At 38.9% G+C, this 22,349-nt stretch overlaps 1 protein-coding gene across 5 annotated transcripts; it reads left to right on the forward strand.

Annotated features, from left to right (window-relative positions):
- Positions 1-50: 50 nt before the first annotated feature.
- LOC127420296 (rab-like protein 6) lies at positions 51-22,338 on the forward strand. 5 transcript variants are annotated; one of them, XM_051662488.1, is made up of 17 exons: positions 51-283; positions 1,057-1,491; positions 1,856-1,990; positions 3,509-3,556; positions 5,540-5,569; positions 5,886-5,938; positions 6,072-6,166; positions 6,487-6,627; positions 9,661-9,766; positions 10,090-10,193; positions 10,906-11,291; positions 11,965-12,130; positions 16,652-16,846; positions 18,998-19,331; positions 19,460-19,643; positions 19,755-19,810; positions 20,845-22,338. In XM_051662488.1, the coding sequence occupies exons 2-17, from the start codon at positions 1,359-1,361 to the stop codon at positions 21,034-21,036; spliced, it is 2,358 nt and encodes a 785-aa protein (XP_051518448.1). In that variant the 5' UTR covers positions 51-283; positions 1,057-1,358; the 3' UTR covers positions 21,037-22,338. The 5 variants fall into 5 exon arrangements, with proteins under 5 accessions (XP_051518448.1, XP_051518439.1, XP_051518454.1 ...); XM_051662479.1 differs by lacking the exon at positions 51-283 and adding an exon at positions 363-547; XM_051662494.1 differs by lacking the exon at positions 51-283 and adding an exon at positions 363-547 and having other exon boundaries at positions 6,075-6,166.
- Positions 22,339-22,349: the final 11 nt, after the last annotated feature.

Below are 22,349 nucleotides of genomic sequence, written 5' to 3' on the forward strand. Positions count from 1 at the left end.
GTAAATCTCACATTTTTTTTAGATTATATATATTTTTTTTTTTTAAATATTGAGTGTAAATTTATAACATTATGCTTTGTGTTATATTACCCTTTAATTAGTTTAAAAAAAATTAATTACCACAGCTGCGAGTTTTTTTTTTATTATAGCTGCTGAGAGAGTGACAGTAAATTTGGCATCTTCTCCCATTTTACTGTCTTAATCCACCGCTCTCTATTTCTTTCCTCTTCTGGAAAGTCATTCAAATGTAATGGGTTTTTTCTTATGTTCTTGGAGCAAATGGGTAAGTAAAAATAATATTTGCTTTGATCTCCCATTCTCTCCCATTCACCGCTGTCAAAGTTTACCTGCAATCGTTTACTTCCGCGTTTAAAAATCCGGAGTGTGAAAAAGGTATATATTCATTGCCACGGTTTCATGATTCACAAGCTGAACAGCCGCCGCAAAGGCTTTAGTATGAACTGACACTTCACAGTGAGGCAGAAATACTAGATGTGGAGCGCTGGATCTAATCATTCAGCTGGTCTAGTATAGGCTTTAATACCAAGTAAGTACAAAAACGACACAAACATGATACATTTATCAGTTTGTCAGTTCCGCGTTAGCAAGCTAGTATCTGTTGGCAGCTGTCAAATATCTGACTTCTCAGCAATCGACATGTGTGCGTTTAAGCTTTTAAAAACAGATTGATTATTTGATGCCAAACTGCAGTTGCATACAGTGTTTTCACAGGACACTGTATAAACACAATGGTAATTCCTTGTATGGTAGAAATCGCAGTCTCAGGTTGTGTTTTAAAAATCTTGCATTAGTTAGTAGATTACTTATGTCTAAAATGCTGTCTAGCTAGGCATCTCACTAGGTTTTGAAACAGCCTCAGTCAGTCATCCCTGCAAATTACTGCAATGCCTTGCGACATTTCTCGTACTATGATTGAGCTGTCACATTTCAGATGTCTTTATTTTAAGCCATCAAAACAACATTTAAGCTTCAGCTGTATACAAATTGCAATCTGATTCATTTCAGCTAACTGTTGTTGTTTTTTTCTGTGTCCAGTGGTAGTAGAAGCTGATCAAGTTCTAGACTAGAGGATCTTTGTGATGCTTGACTGCAATAACTGTGTCATTCTGTGGCTGGCAAAGGATCCAAAGATGAAGATCTGAATAAATCCAGAACATTTTTACGCGTTATGCAATGCCATAGCAGGACTCACTCACCAAAAATGTAGAAATGCTTGATCAGCATCTCAAGAAAACTGTCCGCCTTCAGACAGACTAACTGGGTACATCATAGAGGCCAGTTGGAGACAAGAATATTTTATATTTGTAATACATTTCTAGAGACAAAGTTTGGTCAAGATGTTCTCTGCTCTGAAGAAGCTGGTTGGCTCCGAGCCGACTGCTCAGGTAAAGGACAAGAACATCCCAGCTGGTCTGCAGTCCATGAACCAGAGTCTGCAGAGAAGGTTTGCTAAAGGGGTTCAGTACAACAGTAAGTCGCACAGCCACTGATCAAAGGCTTGCCAAGTTAAAACCTTTAGAGAACATGTATAAATAATGAGTTTTGCATATTGTACAAGCATGTCAGTATAATTCAGTTTGATGCTGTCCCTTAAATATTTCCTGTTGTTATTGCCAATGTTTACATTTCACTCTTCTGTACCTCACATGCTAAGGAGAACATGCATGGATTGGAATTGGAATGAGACTGCTGAAAAATAAATCTTAACGAATTGCATGCCACAACAAATCAAGTTCATGTCACAGTGTTACTGGTGCCCCTGGCAGATGTGTACATGAGATAAGGTTGATATCTCATGCTCTAACATGTTATGCGTGGTCTTTCTGCACTACAGTGAAGATAGTCATTCGGGGAGATAGAAACACTGGAAAGAGCACTCTGTGGCATCGGCTTCAGGGTAAGAAGTTCCAGAAAGAGTATATTCCCACTCAGGAGATCCAGGCCACTAGTATCCACTGGAATTACAAAAGTAAGAGTGTTTTCTTATGCAAACCAAGCCTGTTGTCATTTTGACTGTCTAGAATCTTTTTGCTCTTAGAAAGTTACTTTTTTTGAAAGCAATTCACTTTTTATCTAAAGAATATTCTTTCCATCTGTTCTTCTTTATTATGTGAAAATAGGTTTACATTGAGGTAAATATGCAGTCTATGAGCTAAACCAGTTTAGATAATGGATAATTAGATTAGAAAAGTAGATGATAGCTTTGTATAGCGTCGGTTGGAACATTAGAGGCCTAGAGCAGTTAGGGATTTCTAGAGTTTGTTTTTGTTAGTTATGTACATCCATCTTTGATCAAAATCACATGATGTAACCTTTTAACTGTAATTTATGGTGTGGCCTCCTGCTTTAGATAGTTGGCATAGCTGTACTTGTATCCAACTTGTTACTTGGAAAAACAAAGTGCCTCTACGTTCATGGCCAGGAGCACTCTCTTTTCCCTGTTCTTTTTAAAGGAATATTCTGTGTGTTATACAAGTTGAGCTCAATCGACAGCATTTGTGGCATAATGTTGATTACCACAAAATATCATTTCGATTCATCCCTCCTTAAGAAAAAAGCAAAAATCGAGGTTACAGTGAGGCACTTACAATGGAAGTGAATGGGGACAATCTTTGGAGGGTTTAAAGGGAGAAATGAGATAATTTTATGAAAAGCACTTACATTAATTCTTCTGTTAAAACTCATGTATTATTTGAGCTGTAAAGTTGTTGAAATTGTAGTTGTTACGGTCGTCTTAGGGTTTACAGCATTACTTCATAATTGCAATGAAGTTGTAAAATTGTATTTAAATTTACACTGAAAAGGTAAGCACTTTTAGAACAATAAAATCATGTTAACACACATATTGTTTATGTCTTGCTTGTTTAGGCCCCTTTCACATCCACTGTGAGTGTTTTACTGTAACCCAGATTTTGTTTTGCTTTTAAAGAACAGGATGGACAAGTCGAAATAATATTTTGTGGTAATTAACATTAACAAATGCTGTCAACTTGTATTGAACCTGGAATGTTTTACTTTAAAGGATCCATATTCTACACTTTTGTGGTATTATATTTTTTTCCTAAAGTGTACTTATAATGTTGGTCAAGCTTATTGCACAAAGAACAGTCCATGCTTAGTTTACATTACAATTAAAAAGGCTGTTTTTGCTACTGAAATTGTAAGACATCTGTTATGTTATGGTATAACTCTGTTTATCAGTGCAGACCAAATTGCTGAGTACTAAATAGGCATGGATATGTAACATGAACCTGCTTAACTTCAAAAAATAGTCTGGATGGACAAGGGAGGGAGTGTTGGGTTCTGAACGGCAGAGGATGTGTCTATATTGTGCATTGATACTGGCTATCATGATTTATTGTTGATATTTTGGGGCTAAACATAACTATAATATGATAATCACTGCAAACTAGATTTACCCTGGTCAATGCAAAGGAAGAGTGACCTCAGTTTTCCAGAACTGCACTCATTTCTCGTTTCTCCTCAGCTACTGATGATGTGGTGAAGGTGGAGGTATGGGACGTGGTGGATAAAGGTGAGTTTCCACCTTTTTCTAGTCCATCTCTTAGCATCTACATTAAATAAAGGGAAACTTTGTAGACAATGGGCTTCATTTATGAAACACGAGCAGAACTAATTTTTGTGTAAATCATTCGTAAAGCCGTTCTGATGTAAATTCTTGGATTCATGAAAGTTTTCGTATTTTCAAAACGTTAGTTGGTATGAACAAAATTTGCACGTGCTGCCTACCATGTGTAAATCGTGCGTAAGACATCTGAATGTGTTGTTTTCTTTCAGGCAAACTGTCATGAATATGTTTTTATAGAAGAGAAGTAATGAAAAAATGAACTAATAATTAAATGAGTGAAATTAAGCTTAATAAATAACGTAAATTAGTACAAGAAAAAGCTTTGTTTTCTTTTTAAACCATATAGAAATGTTTCTTTACAGCTTGAATTAATTTTTTCAAAATATAATTTTTTTCCCAACTCTGTTTATTGTTCTTCCTGCAGAAGTGCTTTACACGTGGTGAAAGGTTCATGGAAAGACGCAGTTTGCGTTTGATTTTCTAGAAAAAATGAATGACCTCTATCGTTATTGGTTGGATTGTTTTTTTTATTTGATATGAGCTCAATAATTTAGTTTTCATAATTTAGTGTAGGCATCGATAAATCGCATTCAGTTGATAACGTATAGTCAATGCTAATGCTGTTAAACCCATAAATAAACACATCCCGGTCAGGTGCAAACACAATACAACAGGGAAAAAATAGAATAGGCCCAAATGTCTGCAATATTGTAATCTGTAATATCTCACAGCGTTTCGCTCAAAGATGTTCTTCAGGAATTCTGTTAATTTCTCTGAAGATTCTTCCAGTTGCATATCACTGTATATCACTGTTACCATTATGATTTACCCGAGAAGTTTCACGAACTATGTTGGTGATGCGCTGCGAACAGAACCAGAGAAGGTTAATAATGTTGGACATCCCTCTCCCGGCATGAACTGAAGATATTTTACACTCATGTCAAACCATTTTTATTGACTTCTTGAACTGTTTCATTCACAAAAGAGCCTCCGATGACAGCAAAAACATGCGATGACAGTAAGTCCTCACTTTCTCTGAGATGCTATTGTGCTTGCTAAATCAAAATTTATGATGTGAATGCACTTCATTCATAAAAACGATTTCATTATTGTTCCATATAGATGTTAACAGCATTTATTAGCGAGTCTGGTGCCTTCCTTATATGGAGTTTTCATGGGCGTGGATTATGATAATTGTGAATGAATGTGCACACACCCCTATTTATGAATGTTTGGAACACACATGTTTAACTAACAAATCTGGGGAGTACGAAACATTTGTGAATGTGACGGAAAGTTTTCAGGAAGGTCCATTTTATGCGCAAATTACTCAGTGGCGGAGCTAGTGGGTGGCCAGGGGTGGCCGTGGCCACCATGGACCGAAGCCTGGACACCCCACTCGCAACTGCCGCTTTGGTCATTTTTTGTCTTGGGCACAATTTAGTTTTTAGAGGTGGAACTGTCTCTGTACAACCGCAACACACAGGAGTCTTAATATGTGCGCACACAAAGGTCGCCGCACCTCTCTGTCCCGAGTGTCACTGTATCACCCCCCCCCCCCCCCCGCACCGCCCCTGATGCTATGGAAATGCTGCCTGAAATTTCTGTGCCACTACAGACTGATCGCTGGCCCCTGCCAGGCCACCCCTATGAAAAACTCCTGGCTCCGCCCCTGAAATTACTCCGAATCTACTCATATATTTACGAAAGTTTCATGAATGAGGCCCATTGCTATTATATTTGTCTTATCTGCCTGCTTTTGTTTGTTTTATGCCTTTGTAAATTTAGAAAATGTTTACTGCATGTCATTTTTTTGCATTCACATCCTCCATCTCACTTAATGGTCATACATAAAGCCATTTCACCCAGCCCCCATTGTTCCCCAGTCATTTTTATTAATGATATTTTTCTTACCTACTGTCCAACCAGGCCAAAAAATCCCTCTTCCTGAAGGTGTAGGTGAGAAACTCCGTGGTTGTAGACAATAGGCTGTGACTCACCTGTGCTTGGTGTAATGCTCTGTGTGTTATGTTAGCAGGTTATGACATGCAATATATTGTGTTATTGTGATACCACAGAACACCAAGTCTTGTTAATGCCACTAATGTCAGTTCCTGTGAGAGAGGATATTGCCACAAGAGTTTGCTCTCTAAGTAGTTTTTGATGCACTAGAAAGCTGTTACTGACATCAAGTTTGTCTAGTTGTTTTCAATGAATTCCAATTTTATGCTTCTTTTTGGTCTATACTTAAAATATCCTTGTTATGACATTATAGGCAAGGGTAAAAAGAGAAGTGATACATTAAAGTTGGAGAATGAACCTCCAGAGGTAAATTAATCTCAAGTAATATTCTGTCAATGCAAGTATTGTACAAATATATTGGTTGTTTTTTTTTTTTTTTTTTTTTTTTTATTATAATAGAGAAGTCGACTGTTTAACTTGAAATGTTTTGTGCCATCAGCAGACGGAAGGTGAATTGGCCTTGGATGCTGAGTTTTTGGATGTGTATAAGAACTGCAATGGTGTGATCATGATGTTTGACATCACCAAGCAGTGGTAGGTGAATAAAGACAATCTGCCTTTACATATCTCCAGTGACTGACAATTTTCAGCTGTATTATTTAGACTACACTATTTAGGCTATTTAACACACTGAATTCATCTTTTTACGAATCTTCTTTTTTTAAATATATTTTTGGGTTTAGATAAAACCAATAATAATTAAGTGTTTTTTTTTTAAAAGAGATGAAAAAAAAGCCATTTATTTGTCTGTACATATAAGTATCACATAGCATGCTTGCTTTTCACTATTATGCAGAATGAACTCACTGATAGTAACTTGTTTCACAAAATGTATGTGTTTTATGCACCTGTAGGACTTATAATTACATTATACGGGAGCTGCCTAAGGTACCCACTCATGTGCCAGTTTGTGTGCTTGGTAATTATCGGGACATGGGGGAGCACAGAGTCATTTTACCTGATGACATCCGTGACTTCATTGCTGGCCTTAACAGGTTAGATCATTAAAGCTTGGAAATCATAATCAGTTCTCTGCAAATCATTTGTGTTTGATACATTGAGGTGAGTTGACGTCTAGTGCAAGGTTGGTCATCTTGAATATCATGGAAGATGTTCACCAATGAGTTGTTTAAAATCAACATGAAATGGCATTCGAAACCCATTTTACTTCCGTACTGTGACATTGTAAAACAGGATATTCAGCAAGTGGTAGTGCATGAATTTTATCCAACACAAACTGATTGTATTGTAATAAGTGGGCATTGGTAAAGTCATTCCAGAGGTGGATGAAGTTATACAATTTTACTGAAAGATTGCAAAGTTTTTTAATTTGGAATAACATGTTTAGATGAAACTGTATGTAAGACCAGGAATAAGTTTTAAAGTCTTTGTGGAGAACCCTTGACGTGTGCAATTCGGTGGTGTTTTGAGAATTTTGATGTTTCCAAATGAAATAGGAAGATGAGGTAGGACATGTTGAATGACATTTCAAACAACTTGTTTTTTGTTGTTGTTTTTTTTTGTGGAAAATAGCCAGTAGGCTTTGGTTTCTACTAACCTGCTCATGTCAGAGCTGCTTACTGGGGACACTTGAGAAGCGATCTCAATACCGGCCAGGTTTTCTGAAAACTTGAGAACCGAATGATGATCTGACAACATTAAGCCATTACCATCCCACAACCGCACACAGCACATTGTGGTCTTTGATTATGACAAGTCTGGAGCCATTGTGCAAGTCCAATGCAGATAAAAGAGAAACGAGAGTAAAAGATAATACAGTATATCCATATTTTGAATCATAATACACAAAGTATTAAGAATAAAGAACACTTACTCAAGCTGTACATCCCAAGAAACCTTCGGCTGCACCAAAAAATAAAAACTCCAGCAAATTTCTTCAGGTCCCGTTCCCGCGTTGGTGCGTCCTATTCAGAAGTGATCATCCCCAGTGGTCGATTTGTAAAAAAAAAAAAAAAAAAAAAAAAATGTCTAGCTCAAAACACTTGTGTCAAGTTCTCAGATATGTAATCTTTGTTTCTAATTTGGTTTCATACATTTTTGAAAAACCTTGATAGCATTTTCTACCAAAATATTTAAAACTTTAAAATTGTCACGTGGTGTAACCACAAAGTAAAAAGTATAATTACACTTTCTTTGCACCTTGAATACATGAGAAATAAACAACTTCATCATTAATTTACAAAAAGTTTTTAAATACATTTTTCAAGTACATTTTTTATATATATAAATATTATGAATTTTTGTGTCAAAAATATGAAGTTTTCTCAAGGTTACACCACATGACTTGAACAAAATGTGCTTTTTCATAAAAATGTCAAAATAAATATCAGATTTATTTATTTATTTTACTTTAAGCCCCAGAAAAATGTCAATATGACTTGAAAATATGCTCATCATAGAAAAGGTGTATTCAAGTAAATGGTTTGTGTGAATTGCATTTTTTAAGTATTTTGAATTTAATAGATCTGGACAAAAATGAGCGTCACTTCATTGACCCTTAAAACACATGGCCATAATATGTACCTGTTACCCTCTGTTTTTGTATTTTATGATGAATCTTGTGAAAAGAATATACATTATGATCATGTTCTCTTTTTTTTTTTTTTAAGAAATACAAAAGATGTCCTTGAACGGTTCTCTTGGCCATTTTTGAAAGTGCGTGAAACTTTTGAAAACTCGCTGTACCTTCAGTGGTGTAACTTTCTTGTAAACACTACGAAGGATAAATCAACCCATCGCTGAACTCCGACATACCTGCCAGTGTTTTGAGAAAACCACCGTCTTTTCGCAGTGGAGAGAGAGCTTGTGTGCTCATGGTTGCCAGATTGTGTGACTAAAGCGCCATCCTGGCAGAATATATCCAAACTGTACAAATGTCAAGATCTGACTGGGGGATTTCACCTATAGACATCTGGCAACCTTAAACATGTCAATCTAATTCTGTCTGGCAAATCGCCCTTATTTAAAGTCTGTTATTTATCAAATGTAGAAAATTAAATATTTTACTTTCATGATTAGTTCTAAGTAATACATGACACAATCTAAGAAGGATGGTAAGGTGGGATGGTGGTTTTACAAGGGGTCTGCTTTTTGGTATTTCTTGCAACAAGGGGGATGCCATCCCCTCACATCCCCCCTCAACTCAAGCCCTTTGAAGACAGTTACCCTCCACTGTGAGAGCTTCAGATGGCTGATAGGTGATAACGGTCAGTCAGAACTCACTTTTTAAGAGATCCTTATTGGAAATTCTTTTTGGAAGGACCCTACAGCATGTATTGTCCTCCCTTCGAAGGCCCTGCGAAGGCATGATCAGCGGCAGTTAGAACACAGCCAGATGTGCTGAACAGTTGTAGGGGAAGGGTGGGTTCATGTTCTAGAAAGCATTTGATTGGAAAACGTTTCTCAACCTCTGAGTCTTTTTAGCCGAAAGAAAGAGACTGCAGATTTATAATGCTAATGTCTTCTGAAAACAAATTTTGTCAACGTTTAGAAGACATATAGATGACCTAATATAAAGTACCTAATATAAAACTAATAGATGGACTAAAACCAACATAACTTACATTTTGATTTCACAGGGTCTTTAAGGTTAAGATACACTGCCTGGCCAAAAAATAGTTGCATACTCTAATATTTCATTGGACCGCCTTTAGCTTTGATTATGGCACGCATTAATCGTGGCAATGTTTTGACAAACTTATGCAACATCACAACCACGACCACGGGATACGTCTTCCGACATGGTTGTTTAAGAAATGAGAAGCTACACACTGCATAAGTTAGGGTTAAAATAATTGTTTCCAGCTGAAACATATTAATCACTACAATACTGATCCAATCATAGGCTCTTAAGTATCTGCTTATTTAAATCCAAACGGCGACTTTATTTTTTTGGGGGGGCAGGCAGTGTAGTAAATAAGTTCAGATTTGATTTCATCTTGACTTTACAATCTCTTACTCTTCTGTGTGCCATTTCATTAATGTTTGAAATCTCCATAATTTTGTAGACATCTTGGCTCCTCTTACATCCATTATGCAGAATCTTCCATGAAGAACGGTTTTGGTTTGAAATATTTGCACCGATTTTTCAACATTCCATTCTTGCAACTTCAGGTGAGTAGGTTCTAGTGCTCTAGTCTTACAACTTAACTCTTACTAAAATGATTTGCATAATTTTTGATGAGGTTTAAGCAAATGAAAAATCAACCAGGTCCCCAAAGTAGTAAGTAGGATTTGTTTATTGTGTTTGAGCTGTGTCATGTGCCAAGCAGAAATGAGATCAGTATTTACATAAATCTTTCTCTGCATGTTTGCCTGTAACACTGTTTCTTAAGCTAGTTATTGTTCCCAGTACTATAGTTATTATAGCTTTGAAAGAAATGGTAGTGATGGGACCAGTTGTCATTCATTTTATGTGCTAATGATAACCTCTACAGAGAGAGACCCTGTTACGGCAGCTAGAAACCAATCAGTTGGACATCGATGCCACACTAGAGGAGCTAACTGTTCAGCAGGAGACAGAGGATCAGAACTATGATATGTAAGAACTTACAACTCACAAACTGCAGTTCAGTCTCATATGCTTTGTAGGAAAATTATTCAGATTCAAATAACAGCGACAATACATTCAAATACACATGCAAATAATGTAGATGCCTTTACAATAGCTACATTATTTATGTTGCCGTTGTTGTAGACATGTCTTAAATGATGGCAACATCTGCACTGACGATCTAACAATATTATACAGCGCTCACTAGGGCTGGGCTTGATATCCTCTATATAGTTGTTATGATTTTGCGGGTGATATAAAATAAAGCGGCATTGTATATATTGTGAGGGTTATTGTAATTAGACTGGTTTTGCGACCCTACATTTAGTAAAAAAATAAGCTGTATATTGCTGCTTATTACTATGTAATTGGTGCATACACATGCAGATAATTAAATGTTGCACTCATTTAATAAAAAAAAACAACAATTTGGCAAACATCCGTTGATTATTTTTAACTAGATTTTGACTGTAATTTACTTGCATGAAACATTTTAAATCTACTTTACACCAATGGCTATTTTGTTGAAGTGATGGTTCCTTAGATAAAATACATAAATATCAAGATAAATGTCTAATATCATCAAAAAAATTTGCTTTGTAGTCCAGCCCTATCGCTTACCCACTTTGAGTTTGTGAACTGCAATGAGTGCCGACTGACTAGCTATTGTAATACATTAGGTGTTTGTTATAACTTGCAGTTTCCTGGAAATGAACGACCCTCGTAATAAAGGCTACAATTCTCCTGGCCCCGCTAATGGACAGAGCCCATCATCTGGCTCGCAATCTCCCGTAGTCCCTCAGAGTGGATGCTCCACCAGCAGCTCTAGCCCCTGTAGCCCCCAGCAGCCTCCCATCCCCTCCCAGAACCTGAAGTCTCCATCCCCCTCTCCGTCGCCTCCTCCTCCCCCTCTCTCCTCAGCTCAAGCGCCTGATAACTCTCCCTCCCTTTCCCCTGCTCACCCCGACCCTGCGGTCTCTCCTCCAGCCCAGGCCTCCGCCTCTTCTCCTCAACCCCAGAAACGCAGCTTCATCTCCAGGCTCTTCGGCTCAGCTCCAGCCCAGGAACCTTCAGCAGTCACTCAGGGTGAGTTTTAGTACAGTGTGGATTGTGAAACATGTAGCGGCATGTCTGTCAGGTGAATGTGAGCTGTTTATTTAAGAGTATATGCATTACATGTTATGTTCTGGTCCAGGATCTGTTTGGCTATACAGTATATCAAATTAATTATATCATTTTATATTGTAAATATATTTTTGAGCTTTTTTTTTGAGCAAAAACATTGAGCTTTTGTATTGGTTATTGTTTAATGATTGCCCCAATGCTATGACTTCCAAATGTGACTTTAAGGCTGAGAGGAATTCATTCACTAACACACACACACACACACACACACACACACACAGACCCTTTTTAAAACCTTTCCTCAAGCTAGATATACAAAGACTTAAAAAAAAATGGAGAGGATTAGGACTCGTGCACATCATAAGGATGTGTTGGGGATCAATAGAAAATCACAAGACTTTGTGCATTCCTGAGGTATGGAGAGGGTTTAGTAGCTCTTGCACCCCACTTAAAGGCACTAGAATATCAAACGGTAGCTATTTAAGAAAACATACCTAATAAAATATCAAAAGATTTGCTTTATTACTGCCTTTCCTTGAAGGCAGCAAATAGCTAAACAATGGAACTCATTGTAATTGCAAATTGATTTTTTTGGCACAGGTCATGTGATCTCTCAATTCTTTGATTCTTACAGAGCCAGATCCGGTATCTTTAGCGGCTCCTCCTACAGTTCAGAGTGTGGATGATTTTGTGCCAGATGAGGGACTGGACAAAATCTTCCTGGACGACGATCTCCCTTCTAACACAAGATCCACTATGAATACCCAGCCCTCTGCTTCAGGCATTGCAGATAGTGACAGGTACACCAAGGATAAGCTTTAAAAAAAAGGTCTTTGGTAGAAGTTTAGAAACTTTAATTATGTGATAACAGGGTACTCGCTAACCGATAACAGGGTCCTTAAAAAATCTTAAAAGTATTTGTAAGGAGGAGGCGAGAAGCAGCTTTCCTGGTTCAGGTAAGGATTTATTTTCTGTGTCTGTAGCACAATTACAATCTCACAGTCTTTGCGTTATGCACTAAGTTAATCTACAATCGCACACCGCTTCACAAAATAAACTCTCATCATTTGTAATAATAACACTCTTTGTTTCTTATTCGGGTCTGTGGTGCCCAGGCTCTCTCTCTCTTCTATCTGCGGTGTGTCTCTATTTATGCCGCTCTCCCTGTGCTCACTGAAATTAGAGACAGGTGTTAGACATCATTTAGCTCAGGTGTAAGCCCCTTACCGCTTTCTCTCTCTCCGGAGAGATGCTTGACCACGCCCCCGCTGCCACATATCCCCACCGCCCGACTCAGGCCGGGACGGCATCCGGCCTGCCTACCACTCCCCCCCATTCCTGGAAAGGAAGTCGGCGACAGCCATCTGCGCCCCCGGTCTGTGGACCACCTTGAACTTAAATGGCTGAAGAGCCAGGTACCAACGGGTGATCCGGGCATTGGTATCTTTCATGCGGTGGAGCCACTGGAGTGGGGCATGATCGAAACAGAGGGTGAAGGCCTGCCCCAACAGGTAGTATCGGAGAGTGAGGACCGCCCACTTGATGGCGAGACACTCCTTTTCTACGGTGCTGTACTTAGTTTCCCTCAAGGAGAGCTTACGGCTAATGTACAACACTGGGCGCTCCTCCCCCTCCACCACCTGCGAGAGCATGGCCCCGAGCCCCCTGTCTGAAGCATCTGTCTGTAAAACAAAAGGGAGAGAGAAGTCAGGTGAATGTAAAAGCGGCCCCCCGCAAAGTGCAGCTTTAACTTGCGTGAACGCCCGCTGACACTGCTCCGTCCACTGGACCGGATCTGGAGCTCCCTTTTAGTGAGATCAGTCAGCGGGCTGGTGACGTCCGAATAATTAGTGGCGGGGCATTGGAGTAGGGGAACTGGTCTCAGGGGCTGAAGTCCTCCTCGTCTGCATGGGGCAGGAACGGGACCTGGAGAGAGAGCAGAACGAGAGGAGAGAGGGGAGGGGGAAGAAACAGAGGGAGGAGAGAAAATGTAGGAGGGCTCTTCCGCCCTCAGGATCACCGCCATGTGGTCCTCCGCAAGCCGGACAGCTTCCTCCAACGACGCCGGGCGGTGGCACTGGACCCACTCCGCTGTCCCTTTTGGCAGTCGATGTGTGAATTGCTCCAGTACCACCTGGTCGATAATTCCATGGACGTCGCGGTCCCCTGCTAGCAGCCATCTTCGGCAGGCGTCACGGAGCCGCTGGGCGAAGGCAAATGGGCGGTCGGAGCTCTCCAACTTCAAGCTCCGGAAGAGTTGACGACTTTCCTCCGGAGTGCGACCAACCCGTTGCAAGATGGCTCTCTTTAAATCTCCGTAGGCCAGGAGGCTCGTCGCTGGCAGTTGTTGAGCCGCGAGCTGGGCTTCCCCGGACAATAGTGGGATCAGTCGGGCCGCCCATTGGCCGAGCGGCCAGCCCCAGATCTCGGTGGTCCGCTCAAATCCAGGAAGGCCTCGGGGTCGTCCGCCGCCCCATTTTCTGTAATGCTGGCGGGGGTAACGGCGTGGGAGTGTCCGAGGTCGCGGCTGAGGACGCCTCCTGGCTGAGGAGGCTCCGGATCGCCTGCCGGTCCTCGGCTTGAGCATGCAGGAGCTCGACAAACCGGCGATCTTGATCTTGTCGGAGCTCAAGCAGTGTCTGTTGGTGGCTCTGATGTAGGCTGGCGAGGGCTTGGAGGATCTCCGCCAACTCGGAGGACTCTACGGGGCGACTTACATCCATCTTCGACCCAAACTTCAATTCCCGGGTTTCGGCACCAGTGTAAGGAGGAGGCAAGAAGCAGCTTTCCTGGTTCAGGTAAGGATTTATTTTCTCTGTCTGTAGCACAATTACAGTCTCACAGTCTTTGCATTATGCACTAAGTTAATCTACAATCGCACACCGCTTCACAAAATAAACTCTCATCATTTGTAATAATAACACTCTTTGTTTCTTATTCGGGTCTGTGGTGCCCAGGCTCTCTCTCTCTTCTATCTGCGGTGTGTCTCTATTTATGCCACTCTCCCCATGCTCACTGAAATTAGAGACAGGTGTTAGACATCATTTAGCTCAGGTGTAAGCGCCCTTACCGCTTTCTCTCTCTCCAGAGAGATGCTTGACCACGCCCCCACTGCCACAGTATTAAATTCACTTTTTAATATTTAAGGCCATAAAATGTCTTAAATATCTTATATCAAATACAAGAAATCTTAAATATCGTTTGCGGGCTGGGGGGGTTCTTACATTTTGGGGTGTGAACATAGGAGACGCTTAAAGCAGCAAACATGTTTTGTTGGTGATAGCCATGGTAAGTGATTTGCATATAAGTAAATACCAAACAATCGGGAAATGTACGTTTAACAACAAGTGGCTCGAAAATAATGAGTTGGGACTGGTTAAAACCAGTTAACATTAGGTAATAGGGGCCTGAATTTCTGCGTGGGAATGTGGGTTTTGCGCACAATTTTAATCATTCAATTTTAATTCCACGTTCATAATGCAGGAATATTTGCACAATTTTATTCAATTTACCATGTAACTGAGGATTGGTAAACCAATCCATACAGATGAACAAATCAGTAATCAATCATTTGTTTCAAACTGTATCTCTCTCTCTCTCTCGTGCAACCAGGATTCAGCACTTCATTGAATGCTTGAGTTTAGTGTGAGCTCGCACGGCGAGGAAGCGCATTGTTGTCCCATATTTACTGAACTTAAGATGTTACAGATGTATAAACCTGTTTATCCAACATGCAAATGGTGTTATACCATGTCTTTGTAAGTGTGTGATGGGATAAAACTATCGCTCCTGTTTATAATCAACAAAGCTGTCAACGTTGCAACTTGCAAGCTTGCAAGATTGGAATGGTGTAGTTTTGCCGCCTTTCACATCATGTCGCTCCCTCAAATTACAGCACCTTTGACAAGAAGGGCAGAAATAGCAAAAAAATGCTTTGTGTAAAGCTATCAGAACTACTCAGCTGCAGGGTTCATCTCTCATCTCCATCTCTCTAGAGCTCCATCTGATTTATACAGGTATTTTCTCTGCCATGTGAATCAGTAAATTTTAATAAGTACATAATTATATACATAAACAATAATAATTTCATTATATAAATATTGATATACATAATAGGAAAATATATTATTATTTATCTTTAATATATAGTATATTTGTTTTCAATATACATCATAACTGATTATGCAGCAAGGTTCTCTTTTATGATTTCATCTGTTAACATTTGCAATACATTTTGTAAACAGACATATTTAATGTAACTGGTGAGTATTGACTTGTACTAGTGATAGTTCACCCAAAAATGAAAAATCTGTCATCACTTCCTCACCTTCATGCTGCTGGGGCATGATCAGTGCTGTTGCAAACTTGTATGACTTTATTTTTTCAGTATAAAAAAGGAGATGCTAGGGAGAATGTTAGTTTCAGTCTTGATTCACTTTCATTGAATAAAAAAAAGATGTAGTATCAGTGTTGACTGAGACTAACATTCTGTTTAACAACTCCTTTTTTGTTTCACGCAAGAGAGAAATTCATACAGGCTTGAGGGTGAGGGTAAGTAATGATAACAGAAATTTCATTTTTGAATGAACTGCCCTTTAACTACCTGTTAAAGTAATTGTTAAAGGTATCTGCCAAGAACAACGATATAAATGTAATTTAGCACATGGTTGCATCACATCTTGCCGGGAAACAAATGACTTAATAGAAGGGTCACAGTGTAGGTTGCATACTTAAAAATCATTCTGTCTGAATAAAACTAGAGGTAAGAATTAAGAATAGTTGCCCCCTCTGAGATTAGTTAAGATTGTTGTAAAATGTTTGGATGTTTTAGTATTAAAAATTGTATTGGTATATGTTTGTAATTTCAACAAATACCAGTATATATAGACAGTAAATGTTGTATATGTTAACATTAGGTAATGCATTCATAATAATGTCATAAGAAATTTGAGTTTTAATATATTATTATATTATTTTATAAAAAAAACACATACTGTAAATGTGCAATATTATATAGTAAACATGCCCAGAGAATCTATGCAGCTTCAGTGTTTTTGTATTGATCTACAAATTAATTATTTAATGTGTTTTAAACTGTTTGTTTCATTGTGAAAAGATGTTTAAATGTTCTTTCCCTTTGCCTTAAATAGTCTTAAAAAGTCTTCTATTTCATTCCTTTGACTCTGCAGATAAACTAGTTAAGCCATTGTTAGAAAATACATTTTGTGTTGTCAAGAAATTGTGAGGCGTTGTATTTGATGTTCAGTATGGATGGAATTAGTCAAATTTACATAGATACCCTTTACTTATATTTATTTCAGTGATGGTGAAGGAAGAGACGGGAACCCCATGGTCGCTGTGTTCCAGGATGATTTGGACCCAGATGATGCAGAAATTGAACCCAGAGCATCTGTTCCCTGTAAAGACTTAGATATCACTCTCTCCAGTGATGAGGAGGGTCCAAACCTTGCGGTAGCTCAGGATGAAGATCTGGACCCTGAGCCTCACAAACACCTGTAAGCATTAATTGGGATCCTACCCTTGATGCATGATAATTAAGATTTTGAAATAACTACAGTCTTGGGGGCCTGGGTAGCTCAGTGGTAAAATACGCTGGCTACCACCCCTGGAGTTCGCTAGTTCGAATCCCAGGGCGTGCTGAGTGACTCCAGCCAGGTCTCCTAAGCAAGCAAATTGGCCCAGTTGCTAGGGAGGGTAGAGTCACATGGGGTAAACTCCTCGTGTTCACTATAATGTGGTTCGTTCTCGATGGGGCGCGTGGTTAGTTGAGCGTGGTTGCCGCGGTGGATGGCGTGAAGCCTCCACACACGCTATGTCTCCGTGGCAACGCGCTCAACAAGCCTTGTGATAAGATGCGCGGGTTGACGGTCTCAGACGCGGAGGCAACTGGGATACGTCCTCCGCCATCCGGACTGAGGTGAATCACTACACGACCACGAGCACATTGGGTCATTGGGCATTCCAAATTGGGAGAAAAAGGGGAAAAATCCCCCCCCCCCCCCCCAAACAAAATACATAAAGATAACTACAGTCTTAACCAACACAAAATAGGTATCGTTTGAAAGCTTAGAAGCTCTATTTTCCAGTGCATGCAGGCATTATGACCAAAACTGAACACGTGCTTTGAAATTTGTAGACAAATCAGAAGTGTTCCGTTTTGATCATTTATTATTTTATTTTATTTATTTATTTATTTTTTTCTCCCCAAGTTGGAATGCCCAATTCCCAATGCGCTCTAAATCCTTGTGGTGGCATAGTGACTCGCCTCAATCCAGGTGGCGGAGGAAGAATCTCAGTTGCCTCCGTGTCTGAGTCCATTAACTCGCGCATCTTATCACATGGCTTGTTGAGCGCGTTACCGCGGAGACATAGCGTGTGTGGAGGCTTCACGCTATTCTCCGCGCCATCCACGCACAACTCACCACGTGCCCCACCGAGAGCGAACCACATTATAGCGACCACGTGGAGGTTACCCCATGTGACTTTACCCTCCCTAGCAACCGGGCCAATTTGGTTGCTTAGGAGACCTGGCTGGAGTCACTCAGCACACCCTGGGATTCGAGCTCACGAACTCCAGGGGTGGTAGTCCGTTTTGATCATTTATAAAGAGATTTGCACTGTACAAATTATTGCAGTCTGTAAAAACATTAAACTCATCAAAGAGCCATGTGTCATATGATGCAGACTCATCGAGTCAAATGCTACTCATTCTGTGAAATCTCATTACTAAAATCATGTCTGCATGATATGCAAACCTTTAGTCATTGTAGTGTTTGCATGAGTAATTAGTTCTTATGTACAGTTATTATGTGTTTTTTTTGTTATTGTTTGGAGAGACTTTTGGACACTTGGAGATGTTTTTGGACACTATGATAAATTATATTTGTAATGCTATAACTTTTGATTGCTTTGTCAAATCAACACAATTTTTGTTATTTTGGAGCCACCTTATTTACACCCAGAGATATATAATAACAAATCAGAAAAATAAGAAAAAGTAAATTTTGGGATCCATTTATTTTTTATTTTTCAGCAGTTTCTTGGGCTGAGAGTCTCTGAATGTATCATAATCTATATCATTAAAAATGTTGAAAAGTTTTCTTTACAATGATACCAAACACTTGACCCTCCTTGTTTTTTAGTTGTTGTTGTTTTTTTTTTTGTTGTTATAAGCATTTAATTTTGGGTATGCCATTGAAACAGGAAATCTTTAAAAACATCTTCGGAGCTTAAAGGGTTAACATCTTGTGTGTGTAATTTCTGCATCACTAGCATCACCAAACAAAATTACAATAATAGAATTGTTTTAAAATGATAGTTTTCCTGTCAGACAAACAGATAGTGTTGCCCCAAACTCAAGCCACTGGTTGAGCCAGTGGCATAATGTCTCAGACAAACAGAGCAATGTTTTGAAAGTGCCACATGTTTACACTTTTGGGCAAATTAACCTTACTTATTTTTCTCGGCAAATTAAGCTGGAATAAGAAAAAACTGTTTTAACATAGTAAACAATTACATATCTTTAAGAAATGGCTGGATTTTGCTTGCACTTTGCTGTGGGCAGCTAGCTAGCTAGCAGTTAACTAACAGGTATCTAAATCAAAGTCTGGATTTCATGGTAGTAATAATATTTGTTGGTCATCCAGGGCAACTGTGGATTCATTATCACTGGAAGACAAACCAAAACCCAAAAACACAGAACCCTTGATCCAGGCCCAAGAAAGTATCAGCAGTAAAAACTTAGAAACTTCAATGCTTACCCCCACTCCAATACACGCTGCTCAACCATTGCAACCAGCATCGCAGTCAGAAGGACTGGCAGAGCCCCAAGCACATCTTGGAAAAAAGAAAGAGGGATCAGCTGAAGCTGAATCCTCTGACACAGACCCTGACGTCCCTGTGGCCAAACAGATGCTGTCATTTGTCATGGACGACCCTGAGTTTGAGAGCAAGGAGGAGGTCATTAAGAAAGTGCACAGGGTATTATGACTAAAGTGAAGATGATGATTTTGAGCATTATAGTCCATATTAGACTAAAACAAAATTGATAATCAGATGATATTGTTTAGTTATTCATTGTAATACAATGTTAATTTTGTGTGCCCAAGGACTCTTTTCCAGTCAGATATGACCTTCCTGATCTGTCAGATGATGACATCACCACAGTGAAGATACCTGAGCCCTTGAAACCTACGGTACTTTCCTTCAAAAGCAAGAATGATGGTGACCACTTTGGCTTAGGCATCGAGGAAAAGTCAATTAAAAGCAAAGACAGCAGCGACGAGCAAGATGGCAAGTCACTTAAGTCACTAATTTTGTACAACATTAGGCTTAGTGTTTTTTATGCAGAAAATGTGAAAACACATTTTTAAATGTATTTATTGTCTATATATCTTCTAACAGAAAAAGAAAGCAAGCATTCCAAGGAAAAGAAGAAAAAGAAAAAGAAGACTAAAGAGGTGAATAATTTTCAGTTATTATCATTAGTAAAAACAATTAAGGCCCCGATATACTTCCAAAGATGTTCTTCTTCATTCAGAAGTAAAAAGAAGTTTGAAACAGCCGAGCAACGTTATACTGTTTGTGAACATACAGACACTGGCCACACTGCTGTGGGAGATGTTTAGAAGTACATTTAAATATGAGGATGCACTAGACTACATGTAAAACCTTCACTAATGTGGCATTATAATGTGTTATCAATGACTTTATGCCTCATTCTGTGAGTAGAATTCACATGAGGTCAGTGAAATAAGCTATTTTAACCACACAATGATGATTTAGAGTAATATACAGTATATGCAGTAGAGAATGTTCAATTTGTCTTGTTTACATTCTGAATTCATGACGCTAATGCACAAACATGCTATATGTGGCCATAATATGCGCCGATTACACTCTGTTATTTTGTTATTTTTGATGACACTGATACTACTGCAAAGATGGGTGTATAAAAGAGTGTTAATATTCAAAATACAGACAAAAGAATGATTATAAGATATCTTACTATGGGCTGATGTGTGAATGGCTTTCGCTGCAGGTGGCACATGAGTGAATGGGCACTTGAGAGTATTTGAGTCCATTTTATTCCTTTTGTAGACTAATTAAAACAAAAAAATCATATGACGTGGTCTTGGAAAATGTCTCTACAGATGAAGGTATATTTGCACCAGCTTGCTAATAACTCTGCACACCGGTGTGTTCATCTTGACTGACTGAACAATGTAAACAGCATTAGCTGTCGACCTTAAAGTAGGTAGAGCTTCAGGTCACACCTACTAATGACGTGGACCAGTGGCAGTAAGAAGGTATTTAGCAGCCAGAAGAAGTTTTCCTACAAGTTCTCCCCGGCGAAACAAACTCAAAAACACCTTCTTTTTGGCCAGATTTTGTTCAAAATGACATAACGACCATTCGTTCTTCGATTTCATATGAAGTATATCAGGGCCTTTATGGTGTCCTGTTTTATAACTAGGTTCACATTTTATTTCAGGATGAGGAAAAAAGCAGCAAGAAGAAGGATAAACACAAGAAAAAGGAAAGAGATGAGGCAGGAGGAACTGGAGATGACAAGGAGAAAAAAAAGAGAAAATCACGGAGCAAGAAAACGGATGATCTTGAAGCTTTTCTGGCTGGTAAAGAAGGCTCAGTACCAAGAGAGGAGGGCGACTACGAGGAGCTGTAATGCTCAGTTGTGCACTGTTTGCGCTGCTGATGTCATTGGTATCACAATCTTGAAAGAGTTCTTGTCAAAACCAACAAAAATATGCTTTCGTAGGCAGCTCAGCATATAACTCTTTGATTTGACTGATTTAATGATTTCCTGACAGATTAAGAAACGCTGCACAGTGGTTTTCTGTTTGTCGCAAATGCAACTCAATTCACTTTCCATACCTACAGAGGCTGGGAGGGTTGGGGTTGTCTGCACTCCGTAGGCTCAAACTGCAATAAGTGGAACAGCCATGCAAAACTGTTACATCTTGCATGTTGTACCTTTTTAATTTTCAGGTGTAAATGGAACATTTTCACTTTATCATAACCTTGTGTTTCTTAATATTTACATGCTCGCCTTTATGTGTTTTCTACATTTCTGTCATGTTTGGAACACATTCCGGAAGTGAACCACTACTACACCAAGACAATGTTTTTAATTGATTTTATTGGTTTATTAGTTGTCTTGTGTATGTGTATGAATTGGTATTTATGCTCAGTAGATGTTCTGAGAACTTGGCTTTGTGTAGTTTTCCTCTGTGTGAAGTGTTTGAAATAAATATGCTGTATTTTCATGGTTATTTGTTTTCCCGAAGAAAACAATATTTTAGGAATATATTGGTTAAATCTTGCAGATTTTGCCAATAAATGTCGCAGTTTTAGGCATTCTTTCATGATAGAGGGGTAATTACAAAAACAGGCATTTCCTTTGTATGACTACACCGTCTTTAAATCAGGAAATGTCTCAAAGGAGACTATACTCAACATTCAACACTAAAAGAGCTCAAGTAGGCCAAATAATGAATGTTTTTGGTTAGAATAATAAAATGTACCTACAGTACTGTGTAATTATACAACATTTTATTTGACTTCTGTCTGTAATTATACCACTTTGAATTCTGTATTTGTTTGCCTTATTTTTTATGATGACTGTAAATGTCAAGAAAGAGCTATTGTGTAATATTTGTCATCAGAATATTTTGCCAGAATTATTTTTCAATTAAATCAGGATTGATTGAAATTGCACTGTTGCTAGAAATCTGAATTCAATGCAAAAACACAATATTTTTTGTAATCCTTTTGCTGTTTTCTAATAGAACCAGTCCTGTGTCATAATTCTTTTTGGTTTCATTTTAAATACAGTATTAACGGCATGGCACTTGTATACTTACACTAATAATTAAAGTCAGTAGGTAAAGACAGCAGACTTTAGTGCAACAGGCATTTCAGTTCACAGACACGCATTTGCTTCTACAAAGTCTTTGAATCAGCTAGTGTGTATGAAAA

Source organism: Myxocyprinus asiaticus, chromosome 3 (assembly GCF_019703515.2).
Source record: "Myxocyprinus asiaticus isolate MX2 ecotype Aquarium Trade chromosome 3, UBuf_Myxa_2, whole genome shotgun sequence".
Lineage (NCBI taxonomy): Eukaryota > Metazoa > Chordata > Actinopteri > Cypriniformes > Catostomidae > Myxocyprinus > Myxocyprinus asiaticus.